This window comes from Diceros bicornis, chromosome 17, assembly GCF_020826845.1.
Source record: "Diceros bicornis minor isolate mBicDic1 chromosome 17, mDicBic1.mat.cur, whole genome shotgun sequence".
Taxonomy (NCBI): domain Eukaryota; kingdom Metazoa; phylum Chordata; class Mammalia; order Perissodactyla; family Rhinocerotidae; genus Diceros; species Diceros bicornis.
In genome coordinates, this window is record NC_080756.1 from 59746688 (window position 1) to 59765609 (window position 18922).

Below are 18922 nucleotides of genomic sequence, written 5' to 3' on the forward strand. Positions count from 1 at the left end.
TAACTATGCAGAAGGGTCAATGGATTCAATAAGCACCCTCTTGACTCACCGTGACTGATGCCCTGTAATGGATTCAGCTAATAGGAACCAAATCTGATACTGTCAAATAGGATTAGTAGCCACGCCAGGCCAGCTTGAGCTGTGCCTGAATGCCAAGTGGATAAGGGTCAGTGGGTTCTTTTGGCATCTTGAGCAGCCTAGTTGTTGAATTTCATATTCTACAAAGATCTTTGCTCTGTGGTGGCAGTCCTTTTCTCCCGATTGAATTAATATTCAGTCTGTTCTGACATTTCTCTTCTGGACCTTTTTTCTTCTTTGCTTGGTGAAGTGTTTCTGATTGTAGTAGGTAGATGAAGGAAAACCAAGGGAAACTTAAAGACTTTTGTCATCTTGCACTTTAGAAAGGACCATTGGAGAACTCAGTGGTAATCATATAATTCATCTTTGTTTTGGATTGGATTTTAATTCTTGCTCTGAGGTCTTCAGTGCTGAAGTCAGGCACCAAAAGTGGAAATTTTTAGTGTAACATCTCTTGGATTCACTGGGCTTGACTTATTGTAGTTCTACTGTTTGTTAGTAAAACACATTTTTTTTAAATCACTGCTAAGTAATCTTTTCTTTTTCTTTGTCCTGGAGGAAAATTTTAGGTAGGCTTACATTTCATATAGTACTCAAAGGAAGGACTCATTTAGATCTTTTTTGATTTCTTTAATTAGCCATTTCTAACTTTCAGCATACAGATCCTATCATGTGTTATTAGATTTATACCTAAGAATTTAATTTTTTTGGAGCAATTGTAAATGGTCATAAATTTTAAAAATTGTAGTTCTGTGTTGGGTCATGTTTAATTTTGGCCAGTTTACAAAATATCTACATTTTTAAAAGCAAGTATAAATATGCCTCTATTTTCCTTAGTTTTATTTTTACTAAGAACTATTTCAGGCACATAAAAATATAAACACTTTAAAATGGTATCATGATGTGCAGTTTTAAATTTTAACATAGTTGGATTTATCAGTATTTTTCCTTTATGATGTGTCCATTCTGTGTCTTTTAAAAAATATCTTTCCATGCCTCAATACCTTAAAAGTATTTTCCTATATTTCCTTCTAAAAGTTGTAAAGATTTGCTTTTCATATATAAATCTTTAATTCACCTAGAATTCATTTCTGTGTATGATATGAGTTAGGGATCCTCTCTCCTCCCCGTTATGGGTAGCCAATTGTCTAGCTGAATAAATTCAACAATTTATTGAATACTCTATCTTTTCCTCACTGATTACAGTGTCACCTCTGTTTTATATATGTATGAGTCCCTGTATGTGTGGGTCTGTAACTGGGCTTGCACTTCTGTTGCGACAGTCTGTTGGTTTATTCCTATACCATTACCATGTTTTCTAATTTTACTTTTTCAAAAAAGCAGATTTATTGACATAAAATAAACTGCATATATTTAAAATGTACAGTTTGGTAAGTTTTGACACATACACTTGTGAAACCAACACCACAGACAAGATAATGAACATTGTCCCCAAAGTTTTCTTTTTTAAACTTTTTTGCTGAGGAATATTTGCCCTGAGCTGACAACTGCTGCCAATCTTCCTCTTTTTGTATGTGAGCTACTACCACAGGATGGCCACTGACAGACGAATGGTGTGGGTCTGCACCTGTGAACCAAACCTGGGCCACCGAAGTGGAACGCGCTGAACTTAACCACTAAGCCGCAGGGGCTGGCCCCCAAAAGTTTTCTTGTACCTCTTTGTAATCCCTTTCTCCTGCCTCTCCCTGATATTCTGCACTACTTCCACCCTCCGCCCTCATTCCCAGGCAACCTTTCATCTGCTTTGCATTGCTGTAATTAGTTTGCATTTTCTAGAACTTTACATATATGAAATCATACAATATATACTCTTTTTTGTCTAGCTCTGAGAGGAGAAGTGTATTATAGAATTAGTTGTTAAGATCATAGGATCTGGAGACAGACCATTTAATCTTAAATCCCTTCTCTATCACTTATTTATGGCTATGAGATCTTGGGCCTGCTATCCTCTCTAAGTATCAGCTTCTCAGATTGCCATGGGAGAGTGAAATTTTCCACAGGGAGAATGCAGGGGAAGAAAATACGATACTTGAGGATAGAATGGTAAGGATTTTTAATATACTATGTATATGGTTGGCAAGCATATACATGACCATATGTAGGAAGGGTCAGAAGTTTGAGGGTAGAATAAAGAAAGCTGTTTAATATAGAAGTAAAGATTTGTAAAGCAAATGTGACTGAAAAAAAAGGGAGATGGTGTGAGGCTGTGTTTGAAATGACTGTTCAGGCTGAGAGAAAAACAAGTAAAACCAGAATAGACATGAATAAGGAAAAAAACATAGGGATGATAGATCAGAGGTTATGCTGTGAACAAAGAGTAGATTTAGCAGGCATAGAAGAAAGAAAAGAATTGTTTCAGAAATAAGATTTTCAGAGTTTGAAAGTTCTTAGGTGGGCCTTTCCAGAATATGATAAGATTAACTGTATATCGTTCATTGAAGCAGAACAGAGGAAGATTAGAGGTGAAAGAGTTTTTATTGAGGGGGCATGGTAGAACTTGTGGTGAAGGATTATAAATGGTACCTAAAAACATAGCTTCCCCAGTTTCTGGTTCGGTGAGACTGGTGGCATTGAAGTGGTTGGTAGAAATGTAGTTTAGCAGAGTGAAATCTGGTTTATTTACGTGTTTTGTTTTCCCAGCATAGTCCAACATAATGTGTAAGTACATAGTGACTCAACTATAGCAGTTGAGGAGGAAATTTTCCATGCTTACTGAGCTGTAAGTACCACCATACACATAGTATTGGTTCTCAAATACCTTATAGTTTAGATATAATATTAGATTTTTCCTGAGAGTTTTGGTGTACTCTAAATATGAGTCATTACCCATATTACCTGTTTTTTCTTTAAGCCATTAACTGTTAATCCACAGTCAGGAAAAATAATATAGGACAAGTTCAAGACTAAAGATGTTTTGTAGAAACATACTTGATATCTTAGATTTGCACTGTCAGTGTGGTAGCCACCAGCCACATGTGGCTGTTGAGCACCTGAAGTATGGCTAGTCTAAACTGAGATATGCTGTTAAGTGTAAATTACAATGTGCGTTGAACGCTGAAGATTTAGTATGAAACAAAGAATGTAAAATAAGTTAACAGTTTTTTAAATATGGATTACATGCTTGAAATGACAATATTGTAGATAGATTAAATAAAATATATTATTAAAATTAATTTTACCTGTTTCTTTTTTACTTTTTAATGTGGCTACTAGAAAATTTAAAATTTGATATGTGGCTTGCGTATATGACTCACGTTATATTTCTGTCTTAAGATGTCTCACTGTCTTAAGATGAAAGAAATCCACCTCCTTGTTTTGCTATAATTAAATGTGTAACTGTTTGCTGAATTATAAATCCTTAGCGGAAAAGCAAAAAAACCAGAAAAATTTGGTGTGTGAGTATGCTTAATGAAATTTACTGTGAATAGAATTAAAAATAAGTACTGTGGGGCTGGCCCAGTGGAGTAGTGGTTAAGTTGGCATGCTCTGCTTTGATGGCCTGGGGTTCTCAGGTTTGGATCCCGGGCACGGACCTAGGCACTGCTTATAAAGCCATGCTGTGGCAGGTGTCCCACATATAAAGTAGAGGAAGATGGGCATGGATGTTAGCCCAGGGCCAATCTTCCTCAGCAAAAACAGGAGAAATGGCAGCAGATGTTAGCTCAGGGCTAATCTTCCTTGCCAAAAAAAAAAAAAAAAGGACTATGATTAGATTTTATTTATTTTAAAGTTACATCTAACAAAAGCTGTTAAACTTCAGGAATAAAGATAACTGGACACCAGACTTTAGCTGACTAGTCTTGGGGTCTGAAAGTAGACCTTTGCTTTGCCTTGTACAGATATCTAAGTGAATTATGGGATTGTCTGCCCTAAAAGCATCACGTCCTACAGCTAGATTGTGTTATCTGATACAGCAAGTGTCATGCTTGGTAATGCTTATGGTTTTCTTTCCAATTTTACATTTTCTAAAGCAGTGTAGCATCACTTGGGAACTTGTTAAAATACTAATTCTTGAGCCCCAACCCTGCTGAATCAAAAACTCTGGTGGCTGGGCCTGGCAATATCTTTAAACCCTCCAAGTGGTTCTAATGCACAGCAAGTTTGAGAAACATAGTTGCGGATTATACAACTTTCATAGAAGTAGCAAAACTCAACCTCTTTATAACAATTCTCTATTTTGTCCCCTTGATTCAGGTCTGTTTATCCTGATATAAATTTAACTGATATAAATTTTATTTTTATTATAAAAGTGCTCACAAAGTTTTAGGATTTGATTTCTAAGTAGTAATAATTATATTTAGAGTGGGACTGTGTTTGATTCTAATGAAAGTTTACTACATAAGTATCATTTGGGCAACTATACACATCTATTTGAAAGGAATTACATTCCCTTCTTTTAATTAATCATTTGTAAAAATCTTACATTCTTAGGTGGATGCTCTCCGATTGCGTTTGGAAGAGAAGGAAACCATGCTGAATAAGAAGACAAAACAAATTCAGGATATGGCTGAGGAGAAGGGGACACAGGCTGGAGAGATACATGACCTCAAGGACATGCTGGATGTGAAGGAGCGCAAGGTTAATGTTCTTCAGAAGAAGGTAAGGTGCAGGTGTTCTGAGTTTAGTGTCCCGCATCTGACATACATCCTCATTCCTACCACCAACTTATATCTAAATGCTGTCAAGGTTTCTTTCTCATTCCTCTATTTATATTTTTATGGTTAATAATTGAGACTGTTGTTACAATAGGTAGAAACTGCTATGCAGATTCAATTTTTAAAATTTTAAAGTAAACACTATTAGTATCTTCAGTAGTAGTTTCCATGCTGCTCTTTTCAAAAGGTGCTTTGTAAATTGCCCAAGTGTTAGCGTTGACATTCTTCTGCCTCTTCTGATCTTCTTTCTTGTATTGGAACTGTAATGACATGAATTAGTATAATACATGGTCTTGGGATGGTTGCAACTCTATCTATGTGATTAATAAGACTACAATTTTGAATAGAAAAACATGCTATTGTAATTAACATATAATGTATATGTGTCAAGGAAAGAATGAATTTCTTTCCTTTTTTACCTTAGTCATTATTGCAAAGAGGCTAACTATGGAATAGATAAGGAAAGTACTAGTAAGTGCCTCCTTTTTTTTTTGAGCTTAATTAAGGAGTGCTAGAGATAACAGTTATATATAGTAGACACTAGTATTTATTGTTGATCTTCATTGAGGTGACAGATTAGAAATATTTGACATTGTCCCAGTTTATTTTTAACCTCTAACAATAGCCAAGGAGTAAAACTTTCTTTGCTAAACTTCAAATGCAGCTTTTCTTTTATGTAGAGGACCATGTCCTATGTTTGTCCTGCATTATATTAGTTTGGTTTTCATTTGCTTTCTATAAGTAAGCATAAAATTTGATCACTCTAAATATCAGTTGACTATATCTTGTTAGTGGATTCTAATTTATTGTTTTAAATTTTTACACATACATACATGTATATATATATATCTATCCTTCTCACCTCAACTGCTCTCTTCCCCTTACCTATTTCTTATATATTCTTCCAGAAACAGTCTATGTATATACAAACAAATATATATTCTCTTTTTTCTATTTACTTGTTTTTGTATTCTTCCGGAAACATTTTATGCATAATCCCTTTAGAGCAAAAATGTTTCTTTCAACACAGGTGTTACCCTTCCTTTTTGCCTGTTCTTTTTTTTTTTTTTCATTAATGTATTTTGAAACTCCTTCCAATGGCTTCCTCATTGTTGTTACCAACAGCATTGTATGGATGTGCTAAAATTTATTTAACAAAGTTTCTACTGATGGATATTTAGTTTGCTTAAAATTTCTGCTGTTACATAAAATGATGCTGCAGTAAAAAAAAATGTTGTACACATTTAGTTTATTCATATGTGAAGTATATTTCTAGGTAAATTCCCTGAAGTAGAATTGCTGGGTGAAAGGATATGCATTTGTAATGTTGGTGGATTTTGCCAAGTAACAAGTGTATTGATTAGAACCCAAAGACTGTTTGGAAGTAATGCATGTTTTGTTTTTAACTAGGTAAACATTTTAAAATAAGCTTTTAATAACTGTGACTGGAGGTTTGAAGTTCGAATTAGCACATCTTTATCCAGAGATAGTCATAGTTTGTAAAAATAGAACAGCAACACTTATACTAGCCCCTTTATATCCATAATCTTGTTTAATCCTTGCAACCCTTTGGCAATGGCTTTTAGATCTTGATTGCTCTATCACAGTCAGTGGCTCAAGTTTTAGGCCATGAGACATAATAAGAAATATATTTAATTTTATTTATTTATTTCTATTTATTTATTTTTTAATTTTTTATTACAGTAACATTGGTTCATAACATTGTATAAATTTCAGGTGTGCATCATTATATTTCTATTTCTGCATAGATTACATCATGTTCATCACGCAAATACTATCTATAACCCATCACCACACACATGTGCCGAATTATCCCTTTCGCCCTCCTCCCTCCCCACTTCCCCTCTGGTAACCACCAATCCGATCTCTGTCTCTATGTGTTTGTTTATTGTTGTTATTATCTACTAGTTAATGAAGGAAATCATATGGTATTTGACCTTCTCCCTCTGACTTATTTCACTTTGCATAATACCCTCAATGTCCAGCAATGTTGTCACAAGTGGCTGGATTTCATCGTTTCTTATGGCTGAGCAGTATTCCGTTGTGTCTATATACCACATCTTCTTTATCCATTCGTCCCAAGATGGGCACTTAGGTTGCTTCCAAGTCTTGGCTATTGTGAATAACGCTGCAGTGAACACAGGGGTGCATGTATCTTTATGCATTGGTGTTTTCAGGTTCTTTGGATAAATACCCAGCAGTGGAATAGCTGGATCATATGGTAGTTCTATCCTTAATTTTTTGAGGAATCTCCATGCTGTTTTCCATAGTGGCTGCACCAGTTTGCACTCCCACCAGCAGTGTATGATAGTTCCCTTCTCTCCACATCCTCTCCAACACATGTTGTTTCCTGTCTTGTTAATTATAGCCATTTTGACAGGCGTGAGGTGATATCTCATTGTACTTTTGATTTGCATTTCCCTGGTAGTTAATGATTTTGAACATCTTTTCATGTGTCTGTTGGCCATCTGTATATCTTCTTTGGAGAAATGTCTGTTCGGGTCTTTTGCCCATTTTTTAATTGGGTTGTTAGTTTTTTTCTTGTTGAAGTGCATGAGTTCTTTATATATTTTGGAAATTAACCCCTTATCAGATGTTTGGTTTGCAAATATCTTCTCCCAATTGTTAGGTTGTCTTTTCGTGTTGTTGATGGTTTCCTTTGCAGTGCAGAAGCTTTTTAGTTTGATGTAGTCCCATTTGTTTATTTTTTCTATTGTTTCTCTTGCCCGGTCAGACATGGTGCTTGAAAATATGTTGCTAAGACCGATGTCGAAGAGCGTACTGCCTGTGTTTTCTTCTAGAAGTTTCATAGTTTCAGGTCTTACATTCAAGTCTTTAATCCATTTGGAGTTAATTTTTGTGTATGGTGTAGGGTAAGGGTCTACTTTCATTTTTTTGCATATGGCTCTCCAGTTTTCCCAACACCATTTGTTGAAGAAACTTTCTTTTCTCCATTGTATGTTCTTGGCTCCTTTGTCAAAGATTAGCTGTCCATAGATGTGTGGGTTTATTTCTGCGCTTTCAATTCTATTCCATTGATCTGTGTGTCTGTTTTTGTGCCAGTACCATGCTGTTTTGGTTACTATAGCTTTGTAGTATATTTTGAAATCAGGGAGTGTGATACCTCCAGCTTTGTTCTTTTTTCTCAGGATTCCTTTACCTATTCGAGGTCTTTTGTTGTTGCATATAAATTTTAGGATTCTTTGTTCTATTTCTGTGAAAAATGTTGTTGGAACTTTGATAGGGATTGCATTGGATCTATAGATTGCTTTAGGAAGTATGGACATCTTAACTATGTTAATTCTTCCAATCCAAGAGCATGGAATATCTTTCCATTTCTTTGTGTCTTCTTCAATTTCTTTCAGCAATGTTTTATAGTTTTCAGTGTACAGATCTTTCACCTCTTTGGTTAAGTTTATTCCTAGGTATTTTATTCTTTTTGTTGCAATTGTAAATGGGGTTGTATTCTTAATTTCTCTTTCTGCTATTTCGTTGTTAGTGTACAGAAATGCAACTGATTTTTGTATGTTGATTTTGTATCCTGCAACTTTACTGTATTTGTTTATTACTTGTAAAAGTTTTCTGGTGGATTCTTTAGGGTTTTCTATATATAAAATCATGTCATCTGCAAATAGTGACAATTTCACTTCTTCCTTTCCAATTTGGATCCCTTTTATTTCTTTCTCTTGCCTGATTGCTCTGGCTAGGACTGCCAGTACTATGTTAAATAGGAGTGGTGACAGTGGGCATCCTTGTCTGCTTCCTGTTCTTAGAGGGATAGCTTTCAGTTTTTCACCATTGAGGATGATATTAGCTGTGGGTATGTCATATATGGCCTTTATTATGTTGAGGTACTTTCCTTCTATCCCCATTTTATTCAGAGTTTTTATCATGCATGGATGCTGTATCTTGTCAAATGCTTTCTCTGCATCTATTGAGATGATCATGTGATTTTTATTCTTCACTTTATTAATGTGGTGTATTACGTTGATTGATTTGTGAATGTTGAACCACCCCTGCATACCTGGAATAAATCCCACTTGATCGTGGTGTATAATTTTTTTAACGTATTGTTGTAGGCGATTTGCTAGTATTTTGTTGAGGATTTTTGCATCGATGTTCGTCAGTGATATTGGCCTGTAATTTTCTTTTTTTGTGTTGTCCTTGTCTGGTTTTGGTATCAGGGTAATGTCGGCTTCTTAGAATGAGTTAGGGAGCTTCCCCCCCTCCTCAATTTTTTGGAAGAGTTTGAGAAGGATAGGTATTAAGTTTTCTTTGAATGTTTGGTAGAATTCAGCAGGAAAGCCGTCTGGTCCTGGACTTTTATTTTTGGGGAGGTTTTTGATTACTGTTTCGATCTCCTTACTGGTGATTGGTCTATTCGAATTCTCTACTTCTTCTTGATCCAGTTTTGGAAGGTTGTATGATTCTAAGAATTTATCCATTTCTTCCAGATTGTCGAATTGGTTGGCATATAGCTTTTCATAGTATTCTCTTATAATCTTTTGTATTTCCTAGGTGTCTGTTGTAATTTCTCCTCTTTCATTTCTGATTTTACTTATTTGTGCCTTCTTTTTTTCTTGGTGAGTCTAGCTAAAGGTTTGTCAATTTTGTTTATCTTTTCAACAAACCAGCTCTTGGTTTTATTAATTTTTTCTATTGTTTTTTTAGTCTCTATTTCATTGATTTCTGCTCTCATTTTTATTATTTCCCTTCTTCTACTGACTCTGGGCTTCGTTTGTTCTTCTTTTTCCAGTTCCTTTAGGTGCATTGTTAGATTGTTAATTGGAGATTTTTCTTGTTTGTTGAGATAGGCCTGTATTGCTATAAACTTCCCTCTTAGAACCGCTTTTGCTGTATCCCATAAATTCTGGCATGTCGTATTTTCATTTTCATTTGTCTCCAGGTATTTTTTGATTTCTTCTTTGATTTATTCATCGACCCAGTCGTGGTTCAGTAGCATTTTGTTTAATCTCCACATATTTGTGGCTTTTCTGATTTTCTTCCTATAGTTGATTTCCAGTTTCATACCGTCGTGGTTAGAAAAGATGCTTGGTATTATTTCAGTCTTCTTAAACTTATGGAAACTTGTTTTGTGGCCTAATATGTGATCAGTCCTGGAGAATGTTCCATGTGCGTTTGAAAAGAACGTGTATTCTTCGGTTTTTGGATGGAATGCTCTGTATATATCTACTAGGTCCATCTGTTCTAGTGTGTCATTTAAGGCCAGTGTTTCCTTATTGATCTTCTGTTTGGATGATCTATCCGTTGGTGTAAGTGGAGTGTTAAAATCCCCTACTATTATTGTGTTACTGTCTATTTCTGTTTTTATGTCTGTTAATAATTGCTTTATATATTTAGGTGCACCTACATTGGGTGCGTAGATATTTACAAGTGTTATATCCTCTTGTTGGATCGTTCCCTTGATCATTATGTAATGCCCTTCTTTGTCTCTTTTTACAGTTTTTGTTTTAAAGTCTATTTTGTCTGATATGAGTACTGCTACCCCAGCTTTCTTTTCATTGCCATTTGCATGGAGTATCTTTTTCCATCCCTTCACTTTCAGTTTGTGAGTGAGTGTCTTTAGGTCTGAAGTGTGTCTCTTGTATGCAGCATATATACGGGTCTTGTTGTGTTATCCACTCAGCCACCCTATGCCTTTTAAGTGGGGCATTTAGTCCATTGACGTTTAAAGTAGCTATTGATAAGTATGTACTTACTGCCATTTTTTAACTTTTTTTCTCAGTGTTTTAGTAGTCCTTCTTCTGTTCCTTTCTCCTTCTGTACAGAATTGATGGTCTCTTTAGTTTGACCTCTGTCTGAAAGCTCTACTCTTTAACTCCTCTCCTCCCTCATTTTAAGTTTTTGATATCATATCTAACCTCTTTTTTGTGCATTTGTATCCATTGCCCTCTCATCATGGAAATAGATAATTTTTCCTATTTGTGGTCTTCTCTTTTCCCCTTAAATCAGTCCCTTTAACATTTCTTGTAGCACTGGTTCCTTGGTGAGAAACTCCTTTAATTTTTGCTTGTCTGGGAAATTTTTGATCTCTCCTTCCATTTTGAATGATAACCTTGCTGGGTAGAGTATTCTTGGCTGTAAGTTTTTTCCTTTTAGCACTTTAAATACATCGTGCCACTCTCTTCTAGCCTGTAAGGTTTCTGCTGAGAAGTCGGCTGATAACCTTATGGGCTTTCCTTTGTATGCAACTTGTCTTTCTCTGTGGCTTTTAGGATTCTCTCTTTATCTTTAATTCTAGACATTTTGATTATGATGTGTCTTGGTGTGGGCCTCTTTGGGTTTATCTTTTTTGGGGCTCTCTGTGCTTCCTGTACCTGGATGTCTGCTTCCTTCCTTAGGTTAGGGAAGTTTTCATCTATTATTTCTTGAAATAGATTCTCTGCCCCTTTGTCTCGCTCTTCTCCTTCCGGGACACCTATAACACGGATGTTAGTGCGCTTGATGTTGTCCCAGAGGTCCCTTAGACTGTCCTCACTCTTTTTAATTCTTTTCTCTTTTACCTGTTCAGCTTGGGTAATTTCTTCTAGTCTTTCGTCCAGCTCACAGATCTGTTCTTCTGTATCCTCTACTCTGCTTTTGAGACCCTCTAGTGAATTTTTCATTTCCAGTATTGTATTCTTCATTTCTGATTGGTTCTTTTTATATCTTCCATTTCTTTGTTGACATTCTCACTGAGTTCATCTACTCTTCTCCCCAAAACAGTGAGCATCCTTAACACTCTTAGTTTGAACTCTCTGTCGGGTAGGTTGCTCATTTCTGTTTCTCTTAGTTTGTTTTCTGGACTTTTGTCCTGTTCCTTACTTGGAATGTATTCCTTTGCCTCCTCATTTTGCCTCTTTCCCTGTGCTTGTGTGTATGCATTAGGTAGGTCAGCTACGTCTCCTGCTCTTGGATAGGTGACCTTATATAAGTGATGCCTTAGGAGGCCTGCAGTGTGCTTCCCTCAGTTCTCAATGTTCTCGGGGTGACCCCTATCTTGGCTACGTGTGTCCTTCTGTTGTGGCCTGTTTGCTCTCCTTGTATGCGCCTAGGTAGGCTGAGTTATGCTCCTGGTCATTTGTTGTAATGCTCAGCTGTTTGTAGTTATTGTGGGCTCTTCCATCTCTTTATCAGGTGTGGGGAGCCCCAGCACAGTTGGCTGCAAGTTCTAATACCACATTTGTCTTGCAGTATTTCTTTGAAGTGAGTAGGACCCCAGCGTGGCAGTTTGTTAGGCTCAGGGGCTTACAATTGCTATAAGCCTCCAGCCTTTAGGTCTCTTGTCAGATCTCTGAGGATTGCATCTGGGTGGGGCTGGCCTCAGGCACGGGAGCACCCAATTGTTTCAAGGTTTGGAAGGTGGGGCAAACCCCCTATGTGGGTCTTTGAGAAGCACAAATCTTTTGCAGCTGACAAGCCCTGCCACCCACAGGTCCACACACACAGTCAACACAGTCCTGCCCCGTGTGTGCGCCCTGACCTCCCGAAGCCGACCCAGTCTCTCTTCGGTGGGAGCCCCACACACTCTACCACTGCCTCACACTCTCCACCCGCTCCTTGTGCATGCCCTGCCCGACTGAAGTCGGCTCAGTTGCCAGGCTGCAGAGAATCCAGTCACCAATCTATGCAGGCCCACAAGTTGCCTGAGGGCTTGTTGTTGGGTGGGGCCAGTCTGTAGGGTGGGCTCCCCGCCCTTGCTGAGCTGGATTAAATCAGTGCTCTAGTGGGTGCGGCAGACCTGGGGTAGCAGGCCCCAGAGAGAACTCCAATGGCGTCTGTGTCAGCACGCCCACACCAGGCCACAACAATGGCCGCCGCCAATGTCCCAGTCCCTGGAGAGCTCTCACCTCTCACCGAGATGCACTAAGGCCCTGTCAGGTGAGTCTCTTTTCTCCAAAACACTATGCATCTATCTTTCTGGTGACTTTAGGATGCTTTCTGAAACGGGTGAGTTTGCGTGCGGGCCATTTAAGAGCCTGTTTTAATTTCTTTGTGAACCAGCTTTTCTGGGGGTACTCCCCAATGTTTTGGTGGCAGGCAAAGTCAGATATTATGCCACCCGTCTCGATTGTGCTGGGTCCACAAAATGCCCCCAGCGGGGGCACTCCCCAGCTCAGGGCCCTGTGCCTCCAGGGAGGCTGCGTACCTTTGGGCTGCTCCCGGGGGGCCGTGAAGCTGGCGGCTTGTGAAGGCGGCGTTTTTTTCTCTCCAGAAGGGAGTTTCTGCCTATTCCACCTCAATTATGATTGCCCTTTGTTGCAGCAGTTCCTCTTATCCAGTTTTCAGTTGCATCTCAGGAGTAATTTTTCCACGAGTGGTTGTAAATTGGCTGTGTCTGCAGGAGGAGGTGAGTTCAGAGTCTGCTTACGCCGCCATCTTGACTTCTCTCCAAGAAATATATTTTACATGTGATATAGTATACACATTCATCTGTGTCTACATATAGTATAGATCTTTAGAGGATTTAGCTAAAACAAAACTTTCACAAAATGTGCTTACTCTAACTTTATGAAATGTACTCTAAAGTGTCTTCTCCCATTTCTTAAAGGAAATAAAAAAATATTAGTCCTGACCTGTTAAACTATTTCAGTACCCACTAATAGAAGACTTTTATACCTTGGTATCCTATCTCCCATGCTTCCCTATTCCTAACCTCAAAGCAAAAACAAAAACAATCCTGAAGCAAACAAAGTCCAGACATATCATATGATAAGAGAGTTTCATTTGTACAAATTTGTTTAGCTAAGAAGTGGTAGCTTCAGATTTTTTTTTTTTTTTTTGTGAGGAACATCAGCCCTGAGCTAACATCTGTGCCAATCCTCCTCTTTTTGCTGAGAAAGATTGGCCCTGAGCTAACATCCGTGCCCATCTTCCTCCACTTTATGTGGGACGCTGCCACAGCATGGCCTGACAGGCAGTGCATTGGTGTGCACCCAGGATCCAAACCCTGGGACGCCAGCAGTGGAGCACACGTACTTAACCGCTGTGCCACAGGCCCAGCCCCAGTAGCTTCAGATTTTGATACAAGGTTGGTCTGATTCCAAAATGCAGCTTTTCCCATTACAGCAACTTCCCTGTTGGGATGATTAGGTGGTAATATGTGTGTAAAACTTTTTGATGCTATAGAACATCGTACAAATAGTACACGTATTATTCTTTGTCTAGCATGTTTATCTTTCGCAGGAGGCAGTGGAAGGCCAGTAATTGTGCTCTTTCTAGTATACTACCCTGCCTCACTAATTTGTCGTGTTACACACTTTGATTTGTCTTAAAACAGTTATCCAATAGATAACACAGCTGCTTTCAAAACTGGGTTAGATTAGTACTGCTTCTTTTATGATAGTTACGTCTATACTTCTCATTTTCAATGCTTAGAGCCTTTATCTTCTGTCTACTTATTTTGTTGTAGAAGTTACTATACTAAGATGAGCAGAATCAACATTTGTGGTGTATTTCCTGGACCATTGTTTGCTGATAAAATACAACTAGCTTTGATTTTTAGATCCACATAAAATTAAATAAAATGTACACATTGAGTTGAGAGATACTTTAAGGTTCTCAAAAGAGCTATAATTATTTTTATGATGTACTTTTCTTTCTTGAGCTGCATACATCCTCTTGCTCCAGGGTACTGTTAGCCAGCTTGATTTTTGTGTAGTTGACAAACAGAGGGGAGCTGGTTGAGTGCAAGTGCCCCTCCTGGAGGCTAGGGTTGAGGAAGTAGAGTGAACTATGATGAGTTGGGCCGTGGTGAAATGGTGGTGACTTCAGAAGGCCATGTAAAAGACGATGAGCAATGTGGACAGGATGTAGAAGGCACCACGTGGAGTAGATGGTGTAGGAGATCTGGGAGAAGAGCAATGGGATGGAGATACAGATGAAGACGGCCCAGATGATGGTCACCATGGAGGCTGAATATCTGGCGTTTATTGTACTATAGGGCATCAGTGATGGCCTAGTACCTATTCAGAGCAATGATGCAGAGATGCAGGTTGGAGGCCATGCAGCACATGATGCCAGAAGACAGCTAGATGTCACATAGGATTTAGCCAAAGTTCCAGGTGTGGGTGATGGTATATATGATGCTGATGGATATGACCAAGATGAAAACCAAGAGATTGGTCATGGCCAGGGAGCCAGTGAAATGGCTGGAGTGTGGAGCTTCCTGGCAAGGAAGATGGTGGTAGGCACAAAGGCATGGGAGAGGACCGTGGTAAGTATGATGATGGAAAAGACCAGAGCAAGAGAGATTTTAAGCTCCTGGAAGCTCCCAGATCCCAAGCTCCTGCAGTTTCTTTAGCATCCAGGATCTGTTAGAGGCCTCCAGGAAAAGACTGTCCACTGGCTGGTTTGGTGGGGGCATTCTGTGTGACTCTCTCTTCCACACTCACAGCTCCTTCCTTCATAGTTGTCTTCCCCACAGAACAAAGTTATCCTTCCTTTTCACATTGGTGGGAGCCATACATCACATGAACAGACACAGTGAGAAGACTCCAGGACTTAATTGTATAAAGAGCATGGAGGTGATTCTCAGCCGTAATTAAAGATATTTCTTAAATCAGATGAATCCCAAGAGTTCTCGTTATTCTGGAACTCGGATGGACACATGCTGAATTTGTTAGATAATTATCAGGGTATCACACCAATGTGGACAAAGCTGTGCAATTTCTTGCTTTTTATATTTTGACTCTTTCCAGAGCTTGATACTCTTACTGTTTGATGATATATTCAGAATTACCCCCATCCTGTTCTGAGAAGATTCTGGATTTCATGTTGCCTGTTGGGAGCTTTTAAAACTAGAGTAGCAGCTGATTCAGAGAAACAATCCAGTCAACAGCCACACAGTTTTCCCAGGTTAATCTAGACACATAATGAAGTATTTATTTTGGTTCCTTTTTCACTGATTGTTTTTGAGCCTGAAGAGATAACCATTCCAGTTACCAAGACTTGAAGAATGCATGAGCTTGGAGAGGACAAAAGAAGTGGATCGCTGTGAATTCAGGAGGAGCACATGTTCAGAAGTCCCTTCCTGGCCAAGCTAGTGCATCTGGATGCTGGGCTTATCCTCCCAGATCTTCCTCATGGCCTAGTTTTGTGTCATCTTGACTACAACCCCCAGCCAAGTGCCGTTCCCTTGGTTCTTCCCTTCCCTGTGCCTTCGAGGTACCCCATATTGATTTTTTTATTATTGTTGTTAAATTAATAGATATTTTTTTTAAAGAGCAGTTTTAGGTTTACAGAGAAATAGAACAGAAAGTATAGACAGTTCCCGTATATTCGCTCCTCCCTGCCCACAGTTTCCCCAGATATTAACATCTTGCATTGATGTGGTACATTTGTTAAAATTGATGAACCAATATTGATACATTATTATTAACTAAAAGTCCATAGTTTACATTAGGTTTCACTCTTTGTGTTGCACAGTTCTATGGGTTTTACCAAGTGTATAATGACATGGATCCACCATAAACAGTATCATACAGAATAATTTCGCTGCCCTAAAAATCTCCTGTGTTCCACCTATTCATCTCTCTCCCAATTCCTGGCTACCACTGATCTTTTTACTGTCTCTATAGTTTTGCCTTTTCCAGAATGTCATGTAGTGTGTACCCTTTTCAGACTTGCTTCTTTCACTTAGTGTATGCATTTAAAATTCCTCCATTTCATTTCGTGTCTTGATAGCTCACTTCTTTTTATTGCTGAATAATATTCCATTGTTTGGTTTACCACAATTTGTTTATGTAATTACCTGTAGAAAGACATCTTGGCTGCTTCCATTTTTTATCAATTATGAATAAAGCTGCTATAAATATTCATGTACAGGTTTTTGTGTGGACATAAGTTTTCAACTTATTTGGGTAAATACGTAGGAGTGTGATGGCTGGGTATATGGTTAGACTATGTTTACCTTGTGAGGAACTGCCCCTATATTGCTTTTAATTGGGGACTTTGACACTTTTTAGCTTTACAAAACATATTATACAGCTTGAGTATTTTTTTTTTTCTTGGCCATTATACATCAATGTTTTGGCTTGCTGTCAGGCCTAGATTATGCTCACTGTAGATTGTTGGTATAACTTTGCTACTGACTTCCAGTGTGCCAGCAGTTATTTTTTAATAGGGAAAATAATTCTGAAATATTCTTTAGAGGAGAGTGTTGCACGGTCATTGTGAAATTTTGGCCTCTGAAATTTTTTTGTCTGATTTTTATATATAATGTAGAACAACTAGTATATTTGAAATGTGTATTAAACTCTTTTAAAATCTAGATAAGTAATTCTTTTAAAGCACTAAGAAAGAAGTCAAAGGATGCAAACTCCAGTTATAAAATAAATATCATAGGGATGTAATGTACAGCTTGGTAACTATAGTTAATAATACTGTATTGCATATTTGAAAGTTGCTAAGAGAGTAGGTCTTAAAAGTTCTCACAAGAAAATAAATTTTGTGACTATGTATGGTGACAGATGTTAACTAGACTTATTGTGGTGATCATTTTGCAGTATATACAAATATCAAATCATTATGTTGTATGCCTGAAACTAATATAATGTTATATGTCAATTATACCTCAATTAAAAAAAACTAAGAAATGACAACGTGGTTTTAAAAAAATTAACTAATGTTAAAATTATGAAAGTAATATATGTTTAAGGTAAAAAGAAAATTCAAGAAGTACAAAAACAAATGAAATGGAAGTCTTTTCCCTTATCCTTTTACCCTCTCGGTGCAGCTCCTTGGATATGTAACCATTGTTAACAATTCTTTGTGCACCCTATAAAATATCTATGCACGTATAGGTATATATGTGCTACACATCTTTTTTTTTAAGACCACTAGAATCATACTTTTTATTCATTTGAAAATAAACATATTTTTATGTCTTTTTATATGTAGCTTCACCTTGTTTTTAATGCCTGTGTGGTTTTCAGTGTCATACTTGCACCATAATCTAATTAACTAATGGCCTATAGCTTTATAAGTAAATGTTTATAGATTTTTTCTTTTTTTAATGGGTTTTTTCTTGTTTATATTTTTGTTATAATGGTATAACATAATGATATAAATATACCTTATTCATGATTAGAGATTGTATGCATCTAAAAAATTGATAGATGCCAAATTATTCTTCAAAAACCTTGTATTTGTTTATGTTAAGAATGTCTTTCTGCATAGCTTCATCAAACATTTGTTACCAAACCTTTTTAAATTTCGACTGACCTAATAGACAATTTTAAAATATCTCTCTAGGGCCGGCCCCGTGGCTTAGCGGTTAAGTGCGCGTGCTCCGCTGCTGGCAGCCCGGGTTCAGATCCTGGGCGCGCACCGACGCACCGCTTCTCTGGTCATTCTTCTCCGGTCATGCTGAGGCCGCGTTCCACATACAGCAACTAGAAGGATGGGCAGCTATGACATACAACTATCTACTGGGGCTTTGGGGGAAAATAAATAAATAAATAAAATTATTAAAATATCTCTTTTCAGGGGCCGGCCCGGTGGCGCAAGCGATTAGGTGCACGCGCTCCGCTGCGGCGGCCCGTTCGTTGGTTCGTATCCCGGTCGCGCACTGACACACTGCTTGGCAAGCCATGCTGTGGCGGCGTCATAAAGTGGAGGAAGATGGGCACGGTTGTTAGCCCAGGGCCAGTCTTCCTCAGCAAAAAAAGAGGAGGATTGGCAGATGTTAGTACAGGGCTGATCTCCTCACAAAAAATAAAAGAAAATATCTATTTTCTTGCTTACTATTATATTTAAATTTGAGTGCATGTTGAACATCTTTTCGTAGGGTTTCTTTGTTTTGGAAGCTACATATTCATGTTTTTTTTACATTTTTCTATTAGATGGTTTATTTTTTCCTTATTGATTTATAGGAGTTCTTTCCCTGTTAGTGGATTGGCCTCTTTCTTCATGTTTTACAAATATATTTTCTTGTCATTTTCTTTTTTACTTCATTTATGGTATTTGTTTTGGAATTGTCAAATTTAGTAGTCCTTTGTGTCCTCTCAATTTTAGGTCATGCTCAGAAAGTACTTATGCATGCCACGATTATTGAATAATTAATACATGCTTTCTTCTGGTACTTTTAAAGTTTCTTTTTTCTTTACACCTAAATACTGTTTTATAGAATTTATATATTGCTGTAA

The 18922-nt window shown here is 37.7% G+C and overlaps 1 protein-coding gene across 14 annotated transcripts in view; it reads left to right on the forward strand.

The window, feature by feature from the left end:
* ERC1 (ELKS/RAB6-interacting/CAST family member 1) overlaps positions 1-18922 on the forward strand; it is a 544778-nt gene that overhangs the window by 153933 nt on the left and 371923 nt on the right. For all 14 annotated transcript variants that reach the window (XM_058559107.1, XM_058559106.1, XM_058559105.1 and 11 more), the window contains one exon: positions 4531-4698. In XM_058559107.1, coding sequence (XP_058415090.1) covers positions 4531-4698 — 168 coding nt within the window. The remainder of the gene's footprint in view (positions 1-4530; positions 4699-18922) is intronic.